Below are 25,401 nucleotides of genomic sequence, written 5' to 3' on the forward strand. Positions count from 1 at the left end.
CTCCATTGGTTTATGTGTCTGTCTTTATGCCAGTACCATGCTGTTTTGGTTACAACAGCTTCGTGGTATATTTTGAAGTCTGATAATACAATGCCTCTAGCTTTGTTCTTTTTGATCAGGATTGCTTTGGCTATTTGGGATAATTTGTGGTTCCATACAAATCTTAGGAATTTCTTTCTATTTCAGTGAAGAATTTCATTGATATTTTGATAGGGATTGCATTGAACCTATAGATTGCTCTGGGTAGTATGCTGTTGATTTTTTTTTTTTTTTTTGAGAGAAGTCTTGATCTTGTCCCCCAGGCTTCAGTGCAATGGCTCGATCTCTGCTCATTGCAACCTCTGCCTCCCAGGTTCAAATGATTCTCCTGCCTCTGCCTCCCAAGTAGCTAGTATTAAGGCGCCTGCCACCACGCTGGGCTCATTTTTGTATTTTTTAGTAGAGACGGGGTTTTACCATGTTGGTCAGGCTGGTCTCGAACTCCTGACCTCAAGTGATCCGCCTGCCTCAGCCTCCCAAAGTGCTGGGATTACAGGCATAAGCCACCGCACCCGGCCTGCTGTTGATTTGTTAAAAGCTTTGGTATTTTAAGAGATTATCATGCTCAAGTTTGTGAAACTATACAGAGCTAAGAATCTTTGTGTAATCATCCTCAGGGATCTCAGAGGTAACTTGGAAATTTTTTTTTATAGGGTCTGGCTTCATCACCCAGGCTGGAGAGCAGTGGTGCAATCTTGGCACCTTGCAACCTCTGCCTCCTGGGCTCAATCTATCCTCCCACCTCAGCCTCTGGAGTAGCTGGGACTACAGGCATGTGCCACTCTGCCTAATTTTTGTATTTCTTGTAGAGATGGGGCTTTGCCATGTTGCCCAGTCTGGTCTCGAACTCCTGGGCTCAAGCAATCTGACTGTCTTGGCCTCCCGAACTGCTGGGATTATAGGTGTGAGCTACTGAGTCTGGCCAACTTGGAATCTTTTAAAAAATAAGTCAGGGAAATCAAGCATGGACAGCTCTGGACAGCTCCAAGTTGGAAAGCTTTTCCCTATAAATCTCATCACCAGGAGAGCATCTCTCTTTCTTCCTAAGCCACCTCTCGTACACACCTACTGAGGCTTAGAAGCTGCAGTTTGATTATGAGAGAAAATGCCTGGGACAGAAAGTAGGTAGATTCCGGTTTCTCACACATTTGTGGGAATGATCCAGAACCCAAGACCTGTGGGACACAGGCAGTCCAGCCATGCCCAAGATGCCTTTGACCTGGCTCTCCATTCCATCTCCTGACTCACCTAGCACTCTTTGAACAGATTAGTCTGGCTGCACTGTTGGATAGGGCCCTGGTCTGTTTTGTCACCCCTATACGTTTAACACAGTGCCTGGCACATAGTGGCCCTCAATACATAGTGAAAGAATGAAAGAATGAGTGAATGAACAAATAAATGAGTCCATGCACAGACGCAGGATTCCACCCTGTCCTCTGTTTCAGCAGGATGCCGACACAAAGGTTCTTCTCATCTAGCCTTGCCTGCAGTTGTGCATGTTTAGTTGGAAACCAGACACCTGAGCATGGACCAGGGAGCAGTACACTTAGCCAGTCCACCCGGGGTGCTGGGGTCCTCACAGCCCTCTCCCTGCACCTCTGCCCCATGAACCACATGCATCCTGTGAGTTTCCCCTGAGTCATAAGTTTAAATAAATGCAATAAAATCAGTAATATCAAATGAGGATAATCATGACTGAGCCTTCCCTGGAAGCCCCAAGGAAGAGCTTCTAGAAAAGCTGTCTGCGTTAACTCTAAGTCAAATCATAATCGAAAACACATTACTACTTTTTCCTGGCAGAAAGTAAATTTATTTTTGAAATTTTATTTTTAATTGACAATAATTGTGTATATTTATGGGGTACAATGTGACATTTTGATATATATGCATTATGGAATAATTAAATCAAGCTAGTTAACATATCTGTCTCACACATCTTATCATTTTTGTGTGTGACATAAAGCACATTACTTTTTTTTTTTTTTTTTGAGACGGAGTCTCGCTCTGTCGCCCAGGCTGGAGTGCAGTGGTGCAATCTCGGCTCACTGCAAGCTCCGCCTCCCGGGTTCACGCCATTCTCCTGCCTCAGCCTCCCAGCACATTACTTTTTAAGGAAAAGTTTTCTGCTCTACAAATCAACCTGTGGTTTTACAGCTCATTCCCCACGGATTTGCTGTAGTCTTCCACCTCCCTGCAGCCCCAGGTTGGTGCCCTGATTCCACTCTGAGACTTGAGTAAGCTGAAGCATTCTATTTTAAGTTCATTAAAATACTTCGGAATGCTGTAGAGTTTTGGTATAAGCAATGAATGGAGAACTCATCCGATGATGCACTTGAAGTCTTCTCGGGCTGTCTAGAACTTAGAACATGATATTAGGACTCTTGGTTGCAAATAATAAAAACTCAACTCAAAAAGCCTTGAACAAACAAGAGAATTTGTTGGCTCATATAATGGTAAAGTCCAGGGATTGCCTTCAGGCTTGAGTAGATACAGGTGTTCTAAGTATATGAACAGAATCCTGCCCCTCCCCACTGTCAGATCTGCTTTTGAACCTCTAGGCTTTCACTCTGCCATGGAGCCAGCCCTGCAGAAAGGGGGCATCTATTACCAAGATCTCCAGTAGAAGCTCCCAGCTCAACCCCAATGGCAGGTCTGAGTCATGAGACCACCACCACTAGTGCCAGGAGTGGTATCCAGCCTTCCAGAACCACATAGACTAAGTTGGAGAGGGAGGGAGGAGTGTCCCAAAAGGAAAAGAAATGTCCCTTTTAGAAGAATGAGGGGCACAGTAACAACTATCCTCCACTGATACCATGTGGACCCTTCCAGCTGCAGAGCTGAGCCTTTCTGGTGACCAGCTGCTCAGAGAGCAGGGCAGTGTGTGGAAGGAGGAGCCTGGAGAACATTTCTCTTCTGCAGTTGCATTTCTTTTGTGCTTTTAAAGATATCAAATAAATCATAAGCCCAGAGGGCGTGATTTCTAGAAGCAAGATTTTCTGTATTTCCTTTATTTTCTGTTATATTATTCTAAATTCTGAAAACAGCTTTATCAGTGTTTTTTAAATAAAAATGACAGATGCCTCTTGTAATAAATTAAAATTCTATAGTAAAATAAATTGGAGAGAGAGAGTCTCTATTCATGCTAGGTGCCTCTGAATAGTACTTGTGCATGATTGCAAGCTCCCAGTTTTTAATCTCTGCTCAAGAGTTTGCTCCTTTGGGCAAGGAACTCACTCTTTATGCATGTTGATTTATGCATCTATGAAAGAGAGGACTCATCATTTTAGAGCTATTAAAAGAAATTATCAAGCCCTCTTCTGATGCCAGGCACCTTATTATTTATGTTATATTATTTAATCTTCAAAACAGCCTGATAAGGTGGTTACTGTCATCATCCCCATCTTATAGATGCAGAAACTGAGACTTAGAGGGATTAAGTAATGTGCTCAAGACCACACTTGTAGTAAATGCCAGGGTCTGGGCCACTTCCACCAGCACCCGTACCCATGTGCCTACCACTGCACTGTACCCTGTGAGAATTAAATAAGATAATGCAAGGAGAACTTTTGGCACAGTACCTCAGACAGAGTAAGCACTCAAAAAATTGTACTCATTTTTTCATAATAGTGATACTGACTATATGATGAAGTTTTATGTGAAAGAAATTATACATTCGGTATGTTGTGTTTGATAGGTGCTTTTTCTCCCACCATGAGGAAGACAAACCTCTCAATTTCATTTTTCCCACCAAACCAGAGGGGAGAAGATAATGCTTGCCTTCTGCCCTTTCATTCTCCTTCCTGAGCTGCATTTGGGGACCAGAAGTAGGCTTTGCCATGAACCAGTTGGCAACTCTTTCAGGGGTTTCTCTTTAATGTGAGGCCACTTTGAGAGGGACTTTAGAATCTCACACCATGGGTGGGAAGTGTAAATTGGTGCAAGCTTTCTGAAAAAGTCACATCTTTGAACCTGGCTGCTTTACGTCTAGGATCCACAACTGTGGATATGTGAAATTGTTTAGCTGGCAGAATATCCATCACAGAACCGTTTTTAATGCAGAAGAAATGGGAAGGATTCAAGGTCCAAAGATTGGAGATCAGTTACATAAAGCTTGCTGTGTCCATACTATGGAGAACTCTGAGGTGACTGACGATGTCATGGGAGAAGACTTCAACAACATTACAGTCAATCAGGAATACTAAGTGGAAAAAACAAGTTATAAAACAATGTCTGTCCATCACGTACTGGATTTTATTAAGTGTCTACTAGGTGCACTTTAGTGGTCTAGGCACATGGGATATAGGAGTGGGAAAAAAAATCTGTCTTCTTTGAGCCTATGTTCTATTCAAGAGGGGAAATAGATAAATTAATAATTGTCAATATGTTGATATAGTGATTATTGTTGTAATTACTTAATCATAGACAATTATATATCACTAAATAGCAGGTACAAAGAAGTATTCTATAAAAATATAAGGAATAAAAATCAGAGTAAGAGGACAGACATGTTGGCGTGGTAGTGGCATTTTTGCAAGGATCGTCAGGGAAGGCCTCCGAAGGGAAGTGATATTTGCACAAAGGCCTGAATGAAGTGTCAGATTGAGCCTGAGACTATCTGTGGGGAACTGTTTTATAGGCAGAGGGAACAGCAACATCAAAGCCAGTGTGAGCATGTTTGTTAAAAGACAGTGTGAACATTGTATGTACTGAAAGACACATGTGCTCAGGAAAACCCATTTGTGGCTTTTTCTCTTCATTGAAGTCACTAACGATTTAAAAGGGGCACCTCCCCACTGCCACCATCACTGTTTTCTGGCCACTCCAGTTGGCTGCCCTGCTGCTGCCCCACAGCCCCTGTCTGCTAAACCTTGTGGGAAGAGGGAGTGCATCCTCCCTGTTGAAAAATTTGGTCTCTCAGAGCTGCTCTGGCCCTGGAGCCCCTTCAGCACCAACCAGCTTTAGACTGACCTCTCGGTCCCTGCCTTCTCTGTGTGCCTGCATGAATACACACACACAAATGCACACCACACACATGCATGCACACACATACACATGAGCACATGCACATTTGCATGCACGTATGCACACACACACACCCCACCACGAGTTCCAGGACCCCTCCCAATCTCTGTGTAGGCTGATTACAAACCACCTTGCATGGAAGTCTGAAAGAACACTCATCTAATGTCAGGTTCCAGTAGTAGAACTTTGGGTAGTTTTCTGAATCTTCTTTTGCCTGTTTTTATTTCAGTTTTTATAATGATACATATACTTGGTTAAAGTAAATTCAGACAGTAAAAGATATTAAAAGGATTTCAGATCCCCAACTCCTTGCCAAGTCCCAGTCCCCCAGGGAATCGCATTTAAACATTTCTGGGGGCTACCATAATAATCCTAAATAATATGTTTATCTTGCCATTTATTGATTAGTCAACTTTAGACTTTTATGAATAGTTCACTTTTTTCCTATCTCCTTACCTTCTCCTTGGAAGTTTTATTAAAACTTTTATTATATGCTGGCGACCTCTATGACTTTAACTAGCATATTGAAACCATTATCTTTGGTATATATACCTTACACAGTCTGTCTTGACTGCATTCTGTAAGATTTTGACCCCATTCTGCAAGATGGGGAAATTAGCATCTCTGAACTACCCTCATCATTCCTCCTTCTCTTTATATCCAGACTTCTATCAGGCTATCAATGATTTTTAATTTTTCTTTCAATAACAAAGCACATGTCTTGACAGTGTGATCTTTTATACTTTGTCTATAAATAGGGTGAAAATTAAGTAGTTTCTAAATTATATAAATATTATCTTCTAGAGACCAAAGTCATGACTTGAAATTCATGGAGAGAAAAAAAAACTGTTATTCTTGGCTGTAACACTTGGGCTACTTGAAGAAAAATGGGTCATCATCTTTCTTCTTCTACTCAGTTTACAAAATCATACAACTTTTCATTTGCTTCATAGTTAGACCATATTTTCTTGAGCTGTTTTTGGTTTTGGTTTTGATTTTCTGAAAGCTTCTAATAGCCTTTCCTCATTCTTGTTGACAGAAGAAAGACGTGGCTCCTTCTTCACCATTTCTCTTCATACATGTAAATTCTTAATTATATACTTATTGAATGCCCCATTTGGGCTGCCTACCTTCCAGATCTGCTGCATCAAATCCTGGGACTTCTCTTCATTGTACTCCTGGGACAGTTTCCTTCTTTTTAGAGTCCCAAGATCCTCTTTCTTGGATGGCTTTTGGTTCTCCTGGCAAACACCTTGAGAATTCTCTTTTCCAGAAAGCAATCTTACATGTCTGAAAATGTCTTTATTTTGCCTTCTTGTGATGATGGTTTGGCTGAACATAGAAGTCTAAGTTCATGCCATTTATTCTTAGAAAATCTATGCTCTACTGTCTTCTAGCATTCATTGTTATTGATTACAAATTTTAGCATCATTATTTTTATCCTTTTGCAAAATATTATTTTTTTCTGTGTGAAGCCACTAAGTTCTCCTTATCTTTGAGGATCTGAATTTTCATGAAGATGTAGCAAGGTAGGTTTGTCTGCTTTATTTTGTTTTATGTTCCATTTGTTGTTTGGGCAATTGGTAGGCTGTCTTAACCTAAAGACTTTTCCCTTTCTTAGCTTGGGGAAATTTTCTTCTATTATGTCTTTGATTTTTTCCCCTCTCTTTCATTTTCTCTTTTCTTCCTTTTTGGAATTCTGTTAGATGCTAGACCTCCTGAATTGATCCCCCATGTCTCTTTTCTCTCATATATTCCATATTTTTGCCTTCTTATTGTACATTCCAGAAAATGTATGTTGATTTTAACTTTTAGGTCTTCTATTAAATTTTTTATTGATCCTGTTTTCTATTTCCAATAAGTTGTTGCTTATCTTCTACATATATTTCACATCACCCTAGCCTGTTGCATGGATGCAGTATCTTTTCAAATTATTATGGACATTAATTAGAGTTTAAATTACTTTCAATATCCTGAGTTATCTTTCTTTGCCCTTTGTTACTTGTTGTTAGTTTATCTTGACTCTTTCTTCTTTCTTCTTATGCCATTGGATTGTTGCAAATGTCTGGTGATTTCTTGTCATCTATTCATATTTTTGAACAAAGGACTTAGTTGGTGAATAAAGGTAACCAACATGGGCCTCCTCTGCCATTGGGTAGATAAATATTCCCAATAGACCTCTCTTTTGAAAGGAGTTTAGGGCTGAAAGATGGAGGTGCTTACTGAGAGCTCCAAGTTTGTGAGTTAGGCAGGCAATTGACAGGCTTTGCCTTGGTGTACATGGATGACATCTGATGGGCAGGCATGTAGGGACTCCCCCAATGCCAAACAAGATAAGCTTCTTCTGTATTAGTCCATTTGTGTTGCTAGGAAGGAATACTTGGGGCAGGGTAATTTATAAAGAAAAGAGGTTTGTTTGGCTCATGGTACTACCATTACAAGAAGGTGCCAGCATCTGCTTCTGGTAAAAACCTCAGGAACCTTTTACTTATAGCAGAAGGCAAGGGAGCCTGTGTGTCACATGGTGAGAGAGGGAGCAAGAGAGAGGGAATGTTGTCACACTCTTTTCGACAACCAGCTCTTGAGTGAACTAATAGAGTGAGAACTCATTACCACAGGAAGGACACCAAGCCATTCATGAGGGATATGCCTCCAAAGCCCAAACACCTTCCACCAGGCCCACCTCTAGCATTGGGATCACATTTTAACATGAGATTTGCAATTGGGACAAATATCCAAACTATATCAGCTTCACTGTATGGTGTTAATCTCCATACTGAAGTCTTAAATCTGAAGTAGATTGTTCAACTTCAATAGAGAACCACTTTATCTTTTGGGCCTAAGACCAATCATCCTCAGACCAATTGCCCATTTGTTAGGGAGTAGGGATGGGGGACCAAGAGGCCTCATTATTGTCTACACAACCATTAAATTACCTTTCTGAGTACTGTCGTAATCCAAACCTGCTCTCTGAATCAACCAGCTCAAAATTGGGCCTTCCAGTTAGAGTCCAAGCTCTTCCATCTGTTCTGAAGTACACAGTTCTTTATTACCTTTATGCTATCATTGCCAAAATCTCTGATTTTGCTCTCACCCCCATTCCTTCCTTGTATAGATTGTTTTTTACCTTTGGATATCTTCTCACATTTCACTGGGGTCTGGAAAAGAAGAGCAACTAAATGTGGGATTGTTCTTCCATTGAATTGGAAGCCTTTATATTCCTGTTGGTTTTCTGAATTTTCTAGAATGAGTGTGTATTATTACATTTATAATAAGAAAAATAAGAAAAGCAGCTGTTTTCAAAATGGAAAGGCTTTAGAAATTTGTTCTCATCAGGCATAAAAGAGAAGAATCTTGTCTTTCTTTTTTTTTATTTATTTATTTTTAGATGGAATCTCACTGTGTCGCCCAGGCTGGAGGGCAGTGGTGCTGTGGTGCTGTCTTGGCTCACTGCAGCCTCCACCTACTAGGTTCAAGCGATTCTCCTGCCTCAGCCTCCCGAGTAGCTGGGATTACAGGCATGCGCCACCACACCCAGCTAGTTTTTGTATTTTTAGTAGAGATGGGGTTTTGCCATGTTGGCCAGGCTGGTCTCAAACTCCTGACCTCAAGTGATCCACCTGCCTCGGCCTTCCAAAGTGCTGGGATTACAGGCATGAGCCACAGCACCCAGCCTGAATCTTGCCAATGTTTTGTACCAACCATTATAGCATTAACAAGGAAACTACTTTCCCAGAGTGCTTCAATCTGAATGAGGAAGAGGCTGGAGAATTTTGCTATCTTCCTTGTGCTTTTTATTTTTCCAAGATGAATTAGAAATGTTGTTAATACAGTAAGAATATTAAATATAAAGCCTACTATTAAATGCCCTGAAACTTCATGGTTTAAAATGTCAAGCATTTATTGGCTTGCTCTTTGGAGTGACTCAGTGGATGGTTTTCCTGGTCACATCTAAGTTCACTCATGTGTCTCCAGTCAAACTAGTGGCCGATGGCTTCTTTCACCTATCTGGGAGTTGGCCGGCTATTGGCTGGGGCAAGAGGGATGATTGGGCCAAGTGTCTCTCATCACACAACAGGCTAGCTTGGGCTTACTCACGTGATAAAGGTTGTGGGATTCCCAAGAGCAGCAACAGAGGAAACTGCAGGGCTCAGGATTCACACAACATCACTTTCACTATTTTCTATGGTCAGAGAAAGTCACAAGGCCCGCCCAGATTCAAGGGGAATAAACTTCACATCTTGATGGATGGAGCTGTGAAGCATTGCAGCAGTTTTGCAATTCACCATTTAATAATTCTAATTTTCTGTTGTCTAATTCTGTTTTCCTCAGGCTTCTGAGGGCCCAGTCTCTGGAATGGTTCTACAATAATGTGAAGAGCCGCTTCAAGCGCTTTGGCAGTGCCAAGGTTCTGAAGAACCTGTACAGGAAGCACCGGCTGGAGAGTGGCGCGTGCTTCGACATTCTAGGTACTCTCACTTCCTGCCGCTCTGGGAGTCTTTGGTGGGCTGGTGGGTAGAAGGCCTGGCTCAGGGGCCCTGAACACTGGAGCACACTCACCTGGGACAGATAAATTTGCTTAAATATCTGGCACTAGTGAGAAGCAGAAATAGAAGGACGGATGCCAGAGACTCTGCTAAGTTGTGACTCTTTTGGTTCCAGCGTCCCCACTGGGCTAGAGTTTATAAGTTAGAAGCTATGAAGACCAAGTACTTCTACAAATTGTGATTATTTTAATCTCAGATCAAAAAGTAGGTATTCTTGATCATCATCCCTTAATGATTAAAACGTTGGAAAGTCATTTGCCCTTGGCTACAGAGAGACTACATCTGTCCCTGGAGGGCATGCCTTCTACCTTCCTTTCTTCTTACTCCAAACTTCTGTTCTTGTGGCCCAGAAGGTGATGTAATGGGAGAGTTAGAAAAGTGTCAGCTTCCTCCCAGGAAACTTGAAGGATGAAGTTTACCTATGCTGTTTTTATACAGTTAAGATAACCAAGTTACTTGGAATGGGAAATTATATTCTTTAGTCCTATTAGATCAGCCAGTAGAAAAGAATGGTAGATATGGACAGCATGCCTTCCAAAAAGGCTGTTTCTTTCTATCTAGTGGCAGATTTTTTTTTCATCACTTGGCTAACACAGGTAAATGCTTCTTATCCATGAGAAACAAGGAAGAAGAAAAAACCTCATTCATCTTATTTGGAGCTTTTTCACCATCATTATTTTACATTGTTGTTTTCTCAATAAAGTCTTTGGTTGTGTCTTATCTAAAAATATGCCAGCCACTTAGACAATGGGGAAAATAGAATGGAGGCACTAAACATGGAGAATCATTAGGGTCTTTTGTTGTCATTATTAGAATTTCTGTCTTTCAAACTGCTCAGGAAAGCTATAGCTAAGAGAGCAGTGCCGAAGGTTTCCACATATTATGTTTATCACCATTTCACCAATTTCTCTAAATACTCTGTAGAAATGGAGGCAAAGAAGAAATAAAGCTTCAAAGTCATACTGTTAGCAGTTTTTCAACCCAGAGAGATATCTCAAGAAGGTTTATGAATAGAATCGGCTCACTCATTTGCATCCCATCCTCTTTTCCTCTCTTGTACATCCTCGGGTATGCTGAATATGCCCCTTTAAATGTCACCAAATTCAGATCTCGTAGGTGTTCTTTACCACTTAATGCACATTGAGGAATAAAGCAAACATGTGGAAAACCCTGTAGAATAGAGCAGAATTTTTATTTCTTTCCCCTTCTCTCTAAGTCTCCACAAGTGGAGAAAGCAGGTATGAATCCCAAGTGGGCTAGTGCAAGGCTTTGAAATTTACAAGGATCACTTTCAAAGGAGAATTCTTTGCTAAGAATAAATATCTGCCCTGATTGAAGCAGCTTTAGGTTCTGGGCCCTCTGTGATTCACCACTTTATTCATCTGAGCCTCAGTCACAGCACTTATCACATATCACATTGCATTCAGGATTACACAGCTGCCTCTCCTGCCAGACTGTGATATGCAGGTGGTAGCTTGTTTATCTGTGTTCTCAAAGCGTGGCTCAAGGCCTGGCGTATCTTATATCCTCATTATTGTACTAGTTCAACCTTATAAGCATTTTATGGGGCCAGGCATGGTGGCTTATGCTTGGAATCCCAATACTTTGGGAGGCTGAGTCAGGAGGGTCACTTGAGACCAGGAGTTCAAGACCAGCCTGGGCAACATAGCACAATCCTGTCTCTACAAAAAACAAACAAACAAAAAAAAAAAATTAGTCAGATGTGGTGGCATGCACCTGTCCTTTGAGCTACTTGGGAGACTGAGGTGGGAAGATCACTTGAGCCCAGGAGGTTGAGGCTGCAGTGAGCCATGATTGTGCCACTGCACTCCAGCCTGGGTGACAGAGCAAGACCCTGTCCAAAAAAAAAGCATTTTATGGATACCAAGACACTTCATAGAAATATGGGAATCAGTTGCTTTAATACTATTCGTATCTCCATTTAAGTCAAGATTTCTTTTGGAGAAACATGAAGACAAGCAGACAGGAGACAATTTATGAGATGGTACTCAAACATATAAAGCCATGGTCATAAAACAACGAGATCTATTCTACAAGCTACACAGGAAATTTAGTTAGACTTCAAGTATAGAGAAATCTTCCAGGGCCTAAGTAGCCTCCTGGTTGTGTGAGAAGACTCAAGAGTCCTTCATTAGCTTTTGCCTGTCACCCAATACCCTTTGTAGGTTTGTCATCTGCCATCCTCAATTCATGACTACACATTAGAATCGCCGAGGGTGCTTTGAAAAAAAACCTTCCAATACCCCAAATCATTGTCCACCCCCCATTAATTACTGCTGAATTTTTGGAGGTGGGATCCAGTATACATATTTTTTAAAGCTGCCTGTATTATTCCAAGGTACAGCCAAGACTGAGAACAAGATCCTCAGTTAGAACTCAGAGTAATTAGTTCAGCAGTGTTCTTCCAGCTCTATCTAATGGTACTTATTTTCAGAATTTTGATTGTCAGAACATGATATGCAAAATCTGCAGTGCACAAGGCATGTGCTATGCTCCAGGACTCTCAGTGTAAAACTCCTTTCACCTACAGAACGTCTTCACTATGCGGACCACTGTAGTTTGCCATAAAAACACTCAATTCAGGCCGGGCACAGTGGCTCTCACCTGTAATCCCAGCACTTTGGGAGGCTGAGGCAGGCAGATCACAAGGTCAGGAGATCGAGAATATCCTGGCCAACATGGTGAAACCCCATCTCTACTAAAATACAAAAAATTAGCTGGGCGTGGTGGCACTCACCTGTACTCCCAGCTACTTGGGAGGCTGAGGCAGAGGAATCGCTTGAACCTGGGAGGCGGAGGTTGCAGTGAGCCAAGATTGCACCACTGCACTCCAGCCGGGCAACAGAGTGAGATTCCGTCTCAAACAAAAAAAAAAAAAAAAAAATTCATTGAAGATTCCTTCAATTCACACAGTCTCACATATGACCCATCACATACACACCTCGTAGTGCCATCAGTTCCTCAGCAGTGCTCCCAAGCAAACCTTCCTCCTCCTCCTACAGCTCACAGCAGGTGACCAGATTAGGCCTAAAAGAAAACTTGTTTGTTTTATCAGACAAATCTAAGATGTATTCATTTATTCAGTAAATATTTACTGAACACCTACTATGTGCCCATCTGGCTTAAGAGTTGGGGGTGATGAAATGAGCAAGACCCTGCCATTTCAGAGCCAAAACTCTAGTGGAGAAGTCAGATAAGTAAACACATTTATAAATAAAATAATGTCCAAAGGTAATAAGTGCTGACATGGCTTCTCTAATAGACCCAGCATGACTTTTTTTTTAATTTAATTTTATTTTAAGTTCTGGGATACATCTGCAGGACGTGCAGGTTTGTTACATAAGTAAATGTGTGCCACGGTGGTTTTCTGCACCTATCAACCCATCACCTAGGTATAAGCCCCACATGTATTAGCTATTTATCCTGATGTTCACCCTCCCCCTGCCTTGACAAGCCCCAGTATGCATTGTTCCCCCTGCTGTGTCCATGTGTTGTCACTGTTCAGCTCCCATTTATGAGAACAGAGAACACAATATGACATTTTTAACAGTTATCCTAAAAGAAGCACTACATGAAAAAGGTAAAAGTTGCCATTATTAATATACTTAATCTTCAGACAATTGGATAAATAATATATGCTTTTATTTAGTGTTAAATAAATGGGAAAAATAAACCTTGCTTTTATTATCATTCTATATCTAATTTTGTTTTTATTTTTATTATTTTTTATTATTATTATACTTTAAGTTTTAGGGTACATGTGCACAATGTGCAGGTTAGTTACATATGTATACATGTGCCATGCTGGTGCGCTTCACCCACTAACTCGTCATCTAGCATTAGGTATATCTCCTAAAGCTATCCCTCCCCCCTCCCCCCACCCCACAACAGTCCCCAGAGTGTGATGTTCCCCTTCCTGTGTCCATGTGTTCTCATTGTTCAATTCCCACCTATGAATGAGAATATGTGGTGTTTGGTTTTTTCTTGCAATAGTTTACTGAGAATGATGATTTCCAATTTCATCCATGTCCCTACAAAGGACATGAACTCATCATTTTTTATGGCTGCATAGTATTCCATGGTGTATATGTGCCACATTTTCTTCATCCAGTCTATGATTGTTGGACATTTGGGTTGGTTCCAAGTCTTTGCTATTGTGAATAATGCCGCAATAAACATACGTGTGCATGTGTCTTTATAGCAACATGATTTATAGTCCATTGGGTATATATCCAGTAATGGGATGGCTGGGTCAAATGGTATTTCTAGCTCTAGATCCCTGAGGAATCGCCACACTGACTTCCACAATGGTTGAACTAGATTACAGTCCCACCAACAGTGTAAAAGTGTTCCTATTTCTCCACATCCTCTCCAGCACCTGTTGTTTCCTGACTTTTTAATGGTTGCCATTCTAACTGGTGTGAGATGGTATCTCACTGTGGTTTTGATTTGCATTTCTCTGATGGCCAGTGATGATGAGCATTTTTTCATGTGTTTTTTGGCTGCATAAATGTCTTCTTTTGAGAAGTGTCTGTTCATGTCCTTCACCCACTTTTTGATGGGGTTGTTTGTTTTTTTCTTGTAAATTTGTTTGAGTTCATTGTAGATTCTGGGTATTAGCCCTTTGTCAGATGAGTAGGTTGCAAAAATTTTCTCCCATTTTGTAGGTTGCCTGTTCACTCTGACGGTAGTTTCTTTTGCTATGCAGAAGCTCTTTAGTTTAATTAGATCCCATTTGTCAATTTTGGCTTTTGTTGCCATTGCTTTTGGTGTTTTAGACATGAAGTCCTTGCCCATGCCTATGTCCTGAATGGTATTGCCTAGGTTTTCTTCTAGGGTTTTTATGGTTTTAGGTCTAAAGTTTAAGTCTTTAATCCATCTTGAATTGATTTTTGTGTAAGGTGTAAGGAAGGGATCCAGTTTCAGCTTTCTACATATGGCTAGCCAGTTTTCCCAGCACCATTTATTAAATAGGGAATCCTTTCCCTATTGCTTGTTTTTCTCAGGTTTGTGAAAGATCAGATAGTTGTAGATATGCGGCATTATTTCTGAGGGCTCTGTTCTGTTCCATTGATCTATATCTCTGTTTTGGTACCAGTACCATGCTGTTTTGGTTACTGTAGCCTTCTAGTACAGTTTGAAGCCAGGTAGTGTGATGCCTCCAGCTTTGTTCTTTTGGCTTAGGATTGACTTGGCGATGTGGGCTCTTTTTTGGTTCCATATGAACTTTAAAGTAGTTTTTTCCAATTCTGTGAAGAAAGTCATTGGTAGCTTGATGGGGATGGCATTGAATCTGTAAATTACCTTGGGCAGTATGGCCATTTTCACGATATTGATTCTTCCTACCCATGAGCATGGAATGTTCTTCCATTTGTTTGTATCCTCTTTTATTTCCTTGAGCAGTGGTTTGTAGTTCTCCTTGAAGAGGTCCTTCACATCCCTTGTAAGTTGGATTCCTAGGTATTTTATTCTCTTTGAAGCAATTGTGAATGGGAGTTCACTCATGATTTGGCTCTCTGTTTGTCTGTTGTTGGTGTATAAGAATGCTTGTGATTTTTCTACATTCATTTTGTATCCTGAGACTTTGCTGAAGTTGCTTATCAGCTTAAGGAGATTTTGGGCTGAGACGATGGGGTTTTCTAGATATACAATCATGTCGTCTGCAAACAGGGACAATTTGCCTTCCTCTTTTCCTAATTGAATACCCTTTATTTCCTTCTCCTGCCTAATTGCCCTGGCCAGAACTTCCAACACTATGTTGAATAGGAGTGGTGAGAGAGGGCATCCCTGTCTTGTGCCAGTTTTCAAAGGGAATGCTTCCAGTTTTTGCCCATTGAGCATGATATTGGCTGTGAGTTTGTCATAGATAGCTCTTATTATTTTGAAATACGTCCCATCAATGCCTAATTTATTGAGAGTTTTTAGCATGGAGGGTTGTTGAATTTTGTCAAAGGCCTTTTCTGCATCTATTGAGATAATCATGTGGTTTTTGTCTTTGGTTCTGTTTATATGCTGGATTACATTTATTGATTTGCATATATTGAACCAGCATTGCATCCTAGGGATGAAGCCCACTTGATCATGGTGGATAAGCTTTTGATGTGCTGCTGGATTCAGTTTGCCAGTATTTTATTGAGGATTTTTGCATCAATGTTCATCAAGGATATTGGTCTACAATTCTCTTTTTTGGTTGTCTCTCTGCCGGGCTTTGGTATCAGGATGATGCTGGCCTCATAAAATGAGTTAGGGAGGATTCCCTCTTTTTCTATTGATTGGAATAGTTTCAGAAGGAATGGTACCAGTTCCTCCTTGTACCTCTGGTAGAATTCGGCTGTGAATCCATCTGGTCCTGGACTCTTTTTGGTTGGTAAGCTATTGATTATTGCCACAATTTCAGCTCCTGTTATTGGTCTATTCAGAGATTCAACTTCTTCCTGCTTTAGTCTTGGGAGAGTGTATATGTCGAGGAATTTATCCATTTCTTCTAGATTTTCTAGTTTATTTGCACAGAGGTGTTTGTAGTATTCTCTGATGGTAGTTTGTATTTCTGTGGGATCAGTGGTGATATCCCCTTTATCATTTTTTATTGCATCTATTTGATTCTTCTCTCTTTTTTTCTTTATTAGTCTTGCTAGCGGTTTATCAGTTTTGTTGATCCTTTCAAAAAACCAGCTCCTGGATTCCTTAATTTTTTGAAGGGTTTTTTGTGTCTCTATTTCCTTCAGTTCTGCTCTGATCTTAGTTATTTCTTGCCTTCTGCTAGCTTTTGAATGTGTTTGCTCTTGCTTTTCTAGTTCTTTTAATTGTGATGTTAGGATGTCAATTTTGGATCTTTCCTGCTTTCTCTTGTGGGCATTTAGTGCTATAAATTTCCCTCTACACACTGCTTTGAATGCATCCCAGAGATTCTGGTATGTTGTGTCTTTGTTCTCGTTGGTTTCAAAGAACATCTTTATTTCTGCCTTTATTTCGTTATGTACCCAGTAGTCATTCAGGAGCAAGTTGTTCAGTTTCCCTGTAGTTGAGCGGTTTTGAGTGAGATTCTTAATCCTGAGTTCTAGTTTGATTGCACTGTGGTCTGAGAGAGAGTTTGTTATAATTTCTGTTCTTTTACATTTGCTGAGGAGAGCTTTACTTCCAACTATGTGGTCAATTTTGGAATAGGTGTGGTGTGGTGCTGAAAAGAATGTATATTCTGTTGATTTGGGGTGGAGAGTTCTGTAGATGTCTATTAGGTCCGCTTGGTTCAGAGCTGAGTTCAATTCCTGGGTATCCTTGTTGACTTTCTGTCTCGTTGATCTGTCTAATGTTGACAGTGGGGTGTTAAAGTCTCCCATTATTATTGTTTGGGAGTCTAAGTCTCTTTGTAGGTCACTCAGGACTTGCTTTATGAATCTGGGTGCTCCTGTATTGGGTGCATATATATTTAGGATACTTAGCTCTTCTTGTTGAATTGATCCCTTTACCATTATGTAATGGCCTTCTTTGTGTCTTTTGATCTTTGTTGGTTTAAAGTCTGTTTTATCAGAGACTAGCATTGCAACCCCTGCCTTATTTTGTTTTCCATTTGCTTGGTAGATCTTCCTCCATCCTTTTATTTTCAGCCTATGTGTGTCTCTGCACGTGAGATGGGTTTCCTGAATACAGCACACTGATGGGTCTTGACTCTTTATCCAATTTGCCAGTCTGTGTCTTTTAATTGGAGCATTTAGTCCATTTACATTTAAAGTTAATATTGTTATGTGTGAATTTGATCCTGTCATTATGATGTTAGCTGGTTATTTTGCTCATCAGTTGATGCAATTTCTTCCTAGTCTCGATGGTCTTTACATTTTGGCATGATTTTGCAATGGCTGGTATCGGTTGTTCCTTTCCATGTTTAGTGCTTCCTTCAGGAGCTCTTTTAGGGCAGGCCTGGTGGTGACAAAATCTCTCAGCATTTGCTTGTCTGTAAAGTATTTTATTTCTCCTTCACTTATGAAGCTTAGTTTGGCTGGATATGAAATTCTGGGTTGAAAATTCTTTTCTTTAAGAATGTTGAATATTGGCCCCCACTCTCTTCTGGCTTGTAGAGTTTCTGCTGAGAGATCCGCTGTTAGTCTGATGGGCTTCCCTTTGTGGGTAACCTGACCTTTCTCTCTGGCTGCCCTTAACATTTTTTCCTTCATTTCAACTTTGGTGAATCTGACAATTATGTGTCTTGGAGTTGCTCTTCTCGAGGAGTATCTTTGTGGTGTTCTCTGTATTTCCTGAATTTGAATGTTGGCCTGCCTTGCTAGATTGGGGAAGTTCTCCTGGATAATATCCTGCAGAGTGTTTTCCAGCTTGGTTCCATTCTCCCCATCATTTTCAGGTACACCAATCAGACGTAGATTTCGTCTTTTCACATAGTCCCATATTTCTTGGAGGCTTTGCTCATTTCTTTTCATTCTTTTTTCTCTAAACTTCCCTTCTCACTTCATTTCACTCATTTCATCTTCCATCACTGATACCCTTTCTTCCAGTTGATCACATTGGCTCCTGAGGCTTCTGCATTCTTCACGTAGTTCTCGAGCCTTGGTTTTCAGCTCCACCAGCTCCTTTAAGCACTTCTCTGTGTTGGTTATTCTAGTTATACATTCTTCTAAATTTTTTTCAAAGTTTTCAACTTCTTTGCCTTTGGTTTGAATGTCCTCCCGTAGCTCGGAGTAATTTGATCGTCTGAAGCCTTCTTCTCTCAGCTCGTCAAAGTCATTCTCCGTCCAGCTTTGTTCCATTGCTGGTGAGGAACTGCATTCCTTTGGAGGAGGAGAGGCGCTCTGCTTTTTAGAGTTTCCAGTTTTTCTGTTCTGTTTTTTCCCCATCTTTGTGGTTTTATCTACTTTTGGTCTTTGATGATGGTGATGTACAGATGGGTTTTCGGTGTGGATGTCCTTTCTGTTTGTTAGTTTTCCTTCTAACAGACAGGACCCTCAGCTGCAGGTCTGTTGGACTACCCAGCGATGTGAGGTGTCAGTCTGCCCCTACTGGGGGGTGCCTCCCAGTTAGGCTGCTCGGGGGTCAGGGGTCAGGGACCCACTTGAGGAGGCAGTCTGCCTGTTCTCAGATCTCCAGCTGCGTGCTGGGAGAACCACTGCTTTCTTCAAAGCTGTCAGACAGGGACATTTAAGTCTGCAGAGGTTACTGCTGTCTTTTTGTTTGTCTGTGCCCTGCCCCCAGAGGTGCAGCCTACAGAGGCAGGCATGCCTCCTTGAGCTGTGGTGGGCTCCACCCAGTTCGAGCTTCCGGGCTGCTTTGTTTACCTAAGTAAGCCTGGGCAATGGCGGGCGCCCCTCCCGCAGCCTCGCTGCCGCCTTGCAGTTTGATCTCAGACTGCTGTGCTAGCAATCAGCGAGACTCCATGGGCGTAGGACCCTCCGAGCCATGTGCGGGATATAATCTCCTAGTGCGCCGTTTTTTAAGCCTGTCGGAAAAGCACAGTATTCGGGTGGGAGTGACCCGATTTTCCAGGTGCCGTCTGTCACCCCTTTCTTTGACTAGGAAAGGGAACTCCCTGGCCCCTTGCGCTTCCCGAGTGAGGCAATGCCACACCCTGCTTCGGCTCGCGCACGGTGCGCGCACCCACTGACCTGTGCCCACTGTCTGGCACTCCCTAGTGAGATGAACCTGGTACCTCAGATGGAAATGCAGAAATCACCCGTCTTCTGCGTTGCTCACACTGGGAGCTGTAGACCGGAGCTGTTCCTATTCGACCATCTTGGCTCCTCCCTCCCCTCTATATCTAATTTTGACATGATTCTTGAAAAGGTCTATTGCTTCATCTGGGATTTGTTGGACAAATGTGATCTTTTAAAAATGCTGAGCCACATGAAATTAGAGTTTCCGCCAACTCATGAAAAATAGTGGCTTCATGTCATCTAGCTGCTTAGCCCATGCTTTCCAGAACAATTCAGTCCCTTTCTGCCCTTGAAAAAACATCACATCATACTAAATGACACCAATGCTCCCACCTCCAAATTTAAAAGGAAACAGAAAGAGAGGTGTTGTACTAGAAGATTTAAAGTCATGCAAAACCAGGGCTTGTCCTCTGGTGAGGTCAGTCTTCCAAAGACTTTTTCACATCTCCCCTGTCCTTATGTTTCCCACGACCCTCCCCATCCTCTCAGCAGGCAACCTCAAATCTTCCTTCCTATGGCCTACAGGGCATGCCAGGCAGAGACTTGCCCCGGTGTGCAGCTGCAGAGGGAGCACTGTCTCCCTTCTCTGTTGCCTCCCCCTCCCCTTGGTCTTGCATCTTATCCCTCTCACCTTCCAGAAGAGTCTCAAGGCCACTTCTTGCTTATTCAATCTCTGTCTTTACTGGGATTTATAGACACACCCAAGTCTCTCCTGTTTTCTAAACCCTTCCTCGACTGCATTTTCCTCCACTCATTGTCCTGCCAACCTCTTTCCCACCGCAGGTCAACTTTAAAAAGTGAGCTGCATTCGGGGCTTCCATTGCCTGCCCTTCCTCACTCTACACTCACCTCCCCCTTCCAAGCTATTCTCTACACAGTAGCCACAGTGCACTTTTAGAGGCACAGATCTTACCAGGTCATCTCTGTGAAACCTTTAAGGGCTTCACATGGCTGTTGGGATAAAGATCCAAACACTGATGTGGTCACCATGAACTGCATGGCCTGTGTCCCCAGGTCACCTCACCAGAGCTGCTTTTCCTCTCTGCAGCCCTGCCACGCTGCCTCTCATTTAGGCCTTCAGATACACCTTTTCTCCCAGGACTGGTCTCTGTGCAAGCTGCTTCCTGTGCCTTGTATGTTCTCCCACTCCCTACACCTCTTGGCTGATTCTTCACTGCTTAGGTCCGCCTTCCATGCTGAACGCTTTCACTGTGCTGTGAACCATCCCATCAAAGCACTTAACCTATCTATAATTTTATATATATATATATATATTTATATAAGTATTTGATTAATGAATTTCCCACATGAGAGTCTCATGCTTGTCAGGGTGGGGTGGGGGCAGGTTTAGCTTTGCTCATCAGTGTACGCCTAATACCTAGGCCAAAGCCAGGCACCTACTGGTGCTCATAGACTATTTGCTGGATGAATGAATAAATTCTAGATGCAGCCATGCCAAGCCACACAACTAGTAATTTGCATTTCCAGGAATTGACCTTACATCTCTCAGACTTTAGTCTTTTGTTCTGTCTTTGACTCCATATTGCCTGCAAAGAAGGTTTGGGAAGAAGGTTGGGGTTGGCAGCAATGCTGCACCAGGAATCAGTGTGAGAAGAAAAAAGCAATGGGTCAAAACTGTTAGCATTATTGTGGGACCTCATGAGTCCCTAAACCTATTTGCAAGGCTAACAACCCAAGTGTGTAATAGTGGTCTGCCAGTTCAGTGACACGATGCATCAGGGTTCACTGAAGACCTTTGATAATCATATTCGTTCTCTTCTCCCACCCCTACCCTGCCAGGAGGAAGCCTTTTTGAGTCAAACCTGGAGAATGAAGGAAGCATTTCTGGCAGTGATTCAACATTTTATAGGCAGTCAGAAGGTAAAGTTGCTTAAGAGTTTACAGCTACTGGGAAGTTGGAGTAATAGAAACACCTACAGGTACCAGGTACTGCCAGGGTCCCCCAGGTGCATTGTTACCCCAGATGCAACTATCTACTACTATGTGTGAGTCTCCCTGGGTCACTTATTATTGCCAATTGTATGAATCCATCACCAAAATAGGTGAGTATATCCAAAATGTGGCCAAGAGAACAGCATTCGTTACCCAACCATGGATACTTTACAGTCAACTAGTAAATATTCTTCTGGAGTTGGAACATATCAATCAATCCACTCACTTGTGCATCTCATATTAAAATATTCCTTTAAAGAATGTGTCATTTACTGATTAACTTTTACTTTTTTATACCAATATAATTGTCCCCTTAGAGCAGTGGTTAAAAGCAAAACAAACTTCTAATTTCAAATAACATTTTATCATTTCAATTCTTTGTCTAAAGTACTGGACATTGATAATCAGTGCTCCCTCAATTGCCTTCCTCCTGTGACCTCCACAGCTTATCTGTACTCTCTATTCTCTCTTTGGGGGCTGTGATAGTTAATTTTATGTGTCAACTTGACTTGGGCTAAGGGATGCCCAGATAGCTGGTAAAACCTTATTTCTGGGTTTGTCTGTGAAGGTATTTCTGGAAGAGAACAGCATTTGAATCACAAACTGAGAAAAGAAGATCCGCCCTCATCAGTATGAGTAGGTGTCATCCAATCCATTGAAAGCCCAGATAGAACAAAAAGGCAGAGGAAGGGTGAATTCACTCTCCCTCTTCTGGAGCTGGGACATCCATCTTCACCTGCCCTCAGACATCAGAGCTTCTGATTCTTGGGCCTTCAGACTCAGGACTTAAACCAGCAGCTCCCCTATTCCACAGCCCTTCACATTTGGACTGAATTATACCGCTGCTCTTATGGGTCTCCAGCTTGCACACAGTATATCATGGAACTTCTCGGCCTCCTTAATCACATGAGCCAATTCCCATAATAGATCTCCTATTTTATATCTATATATATCCTATTGGTTCTGTTTCTCTGAAGAACCCTAATACAGATGACTTCTCATGAAAATTCTGTCCTGTATTATCCTTACTACCTGCAGCTTCTCCACAGGTTACCACACACCATTGTATGACCTCAAGTGCACCTCCATTTGCTGCTGAGCCGGAAATGCCCAGCCTTGATCTCATCCCAGAGTTCTACACTCAGATTTCTAATGCTTGGCCATTAGCACCTGAAGATCCTATAGGGTTCTTAACCCCAACTTGTCCTAGTCAAGCTCTTTAGCTACTGAGGTCCACCAGTGAGAGATATGTTTCCTTCAGTCCCTCTCCTCATTTCCCCACAGCTACCCAAGTGCCTGTCAGCTCTGTTTTCAATCTTACACTTTTCTTTCCATTCCACAGCCCATATCCTGCATACCTCTCTGCTCAAAACTCTCCAGATTAGTGTTAATTTCAGTGGCCATCTGTATCAGCAGGGTTCTCCAATACACTAAATATATATGTATATACATGCACATACATATATTCCTTTCAGGGGACTGGCAAGCCCCAACATAGAGGGTAGGCCAGCAGGTTGAAAACTCAGGCAAGAGTTGGTGCTTCAGCCTTCAGGCTGAATTTCTCCTCTAGGAAACTTCAGTTTTTGCTCTTAAGGCTTTTCAGTGGATTGAATGAGACACACCCACATTGTGGAGGGCAACCCTTACATGAAGTCAACTGACTGTAGATGTTAACCACATCTAAAGAATACCTTCACGGCAACACCTGGACTAGTGTTTGATTAAATAACTGGGTACTATAGCCTAGCCACGTCGACACATTGACCATCCCACCATCTAGCTGGTCTTCTGAACTTTGGCCACCTTGCCTTCTTAATCTTCCCTCCTACCCTTGCCAACCTTTCTCTCTGAAACACTGACCTGAACCTTCACTTTTTACCCAGTGTTCCCACATCACTTTCATCCAAGAATTATAATCATAGCATCCAAAGCCTTCCTAGTTACAGCTCCAGGTGCCTACCTTCCAGGGGTCCACACAGATATCTCTATCACACGGATAGTTATGCATATCTCTTAGGGGTTACTTATGTGTCTAATCACCCAATATCTTGGAAGGTACATGAGAGCATGGACTCAGCTTGTCCATCAGGTTATCACTGGGGCCATCACAGAGCCTAGCACACAAACAGTACTCAGTAAACATTTGTTTGATTCAACAAAAATTTGTAGATCTTTTCTGTGAAAAATACATTGGTGGCTATCTTGAAGAAGAGAGAAGGGAGATACAGTGTCTACCACCAGGGAGCTCTTAGTGTGATGACAACTTATATCGCATAGGCTCTAGTTATCAAAACATTGGAAAGACTGTGCCACCTGGTGGTGTGCAGAGCCCTGGGCTGGGTTGCCCCTACGTGGCTCTATCATGACTGTCATAGCTGGCTTGTGACATACTCATCAGCTAGTTAGATCACTTTGACCTTAAGTGGATTGTTTAGAGACTTTATTATGTTTGCCAAATGATACTTTCTGTCTACATTTTGGTCCTTAAGAGTCTAAGAAGCTTGAATTATTTTTTAATTGAGTAATTAATGAATTGATATATTCACACGCTGTCTCATTCCACAAAGAATTTTCAACAGCTTACAGGAGATTTGCATGTGTTAAATAATATATGAGTAGGAGATTATAAATGGAAACAGGAGGTTGAAATTGGGGACAAGGAGACCCAGGTACCTAGCCCTTGCTGACCTACATTCCTGCACATGATGTGACTTGGACTTCTGGGGAAAACTAAGAGAAGGATGATAGAAATTCTCACAAGTAAGAAGCTAAAATCTAGGATCTCGAGGGAAACAGAACTTTTCCCAGCACTTAGCTCCAAAAAGAACTTTGTCACCTGGGGAAGTCCTTTATTTTCTCTCATTTGTTGCCATATCTTAAAAAAAAAACAAAAGTTCACTAAAAGTATGGTAGCACTATATTTTTTAATCATGTTAGCTTGTATTCATCTCAGTTTTGTGGTTAAAATCAAGGGCTTTGGATTAGAAGGAATTTGGAATGGAATCCAAATTCAAATTCAGAGGAATTGGAATCCAGCTGGATTCAAATCTTTGCCTTCTTATTGTCTTGCTGTGTACCTTGGGTGAGTTATTTAACCACTCTGTGCTTCAAATTTACCATCTGTAAAATAGTACCTATATGGCACCTACTTACCACTGGATTTTTGTCAGAATTAACTGTGATCATGTGAAACTCTGGGCTTGGTGCCTGCCATGTGGCTGAGCTCTGAGGTTGGCCAGTGTAGTTAATACTGGTTGATAGTCCAAAAAATTACACCATAGAGTTTATATTTGCATTAAGTCATATGTACAGCCCATTGTCCTTAGTACATTTAATAACATTTTCCCCATCATCACAATATACGTTATATGAACAAAATAAAGCATAATCTTTATCTGAGAAAGTAGATAAAGAACCATTATTTCCTTATATGAAGCCCTTTTGTTCAGTCACCTTTAAGCCACTCTGTGTGCTTAGACCAGTGCTTCATGTTAGGATACAACAATGAATATGATCAATTCTTGCTCTGTGAAAATGACCTGTGGGAAGGGGCCAGGGGCATGGAGCCTTTCTGGATGATGAAAGCAAGCCCAGAACCTGGGACAGACCTCCAGCCAAGGGCGGGGCTGAAGGGATCTGAGAAGATTTGTTAAAGGAGGAATTTTTGGGCCAAGCCTTGGGGTCCGTGGGAACCAGCTCAGTTATGGAGCAAGAGTCTAGGAGGGAGGAGGAATGAGATTGCAGGCATGAAAGAATCAAACAATTTGTTGCAACTGGGGCACGGGATGTGAATGATGCATGGGAGGCAGTGTGAGGCAGGTGGGAAGGGCGAGGGCTTTGTGTGCCATGGTAAACAGCTTAGAACTTATCCCAGAGCCCCTGAAGAATTTAAGCAGAAGAGCTTGAACAATCGTTTGACTTATCATTCCCTTTTAGAAATGCTCTTTGTTCTGTTTCCTGTCTAGGACATAGTGTGATGGACACCTTGGCTGTGGCCCTACGGGTGGCTGAAGAGGCCATTGAGGAAGCAATTTCCAAAGCAGAGGCATATGGGGACAGCCTGGTAGGGCCCCTCCTGCTCCTCTCTGTGGGGGGAGGTGTGGGTTGGGGTCCTGGCTGCCAGGAGAAAGTGCAGGTTGTCAGGAAATCAATGTCCCAGCAGC

At 41.9% G+C, this 25,401-nt stretch overlaps 1 protein-coding gene across 2 annotated transcripts in view; it reads left to right on the forward strand.

Annotated features, from left to right (window-relative positions):
- Window positions 1–25,401, forward strand: part of MYRIP (myosin VIIA and Rab interacting protein) — a 450,013-nt gene that overhangs the window by 331,318 nt on the left and 93,294 nt on the right. For both annotated transcript variants that reach the window (XM_031009332.3, XM_063703711.1), the window contains exons 4-6: window positions 9,394–9,530; window positions 21,086–21,166; window positions 25,204–25,301. In XM_031009332.3, the coding sequence (XP_030865192.3) occupies window positions 9,394–9,530; window positions 21,086–21,166; window positions 25,204–25,301 (316 nt within the window). The remainder of the gene's footprint in view (window positions 1–9,393; window positions 9,531–21,085; window positions 21,167–25,203; window positions 25,302–25,401) is intronic.

This window comes from Gorilla gorilla, chromosome 2, assembly GCF_029281585.2.
Source record: "Gorilla gorilla gorilla isolate KB3781 chromosome 2, NHGRI_mGorGor1-v2.1_pri, whole genome shotgun sequence".
NCBI classification, from domain to species: domain Eukaryota; kingdom Metazoa; phylum Chordata; class Mammalia; order Primates; family Hominidae; genus Gorilla; species Gorilla gorilla.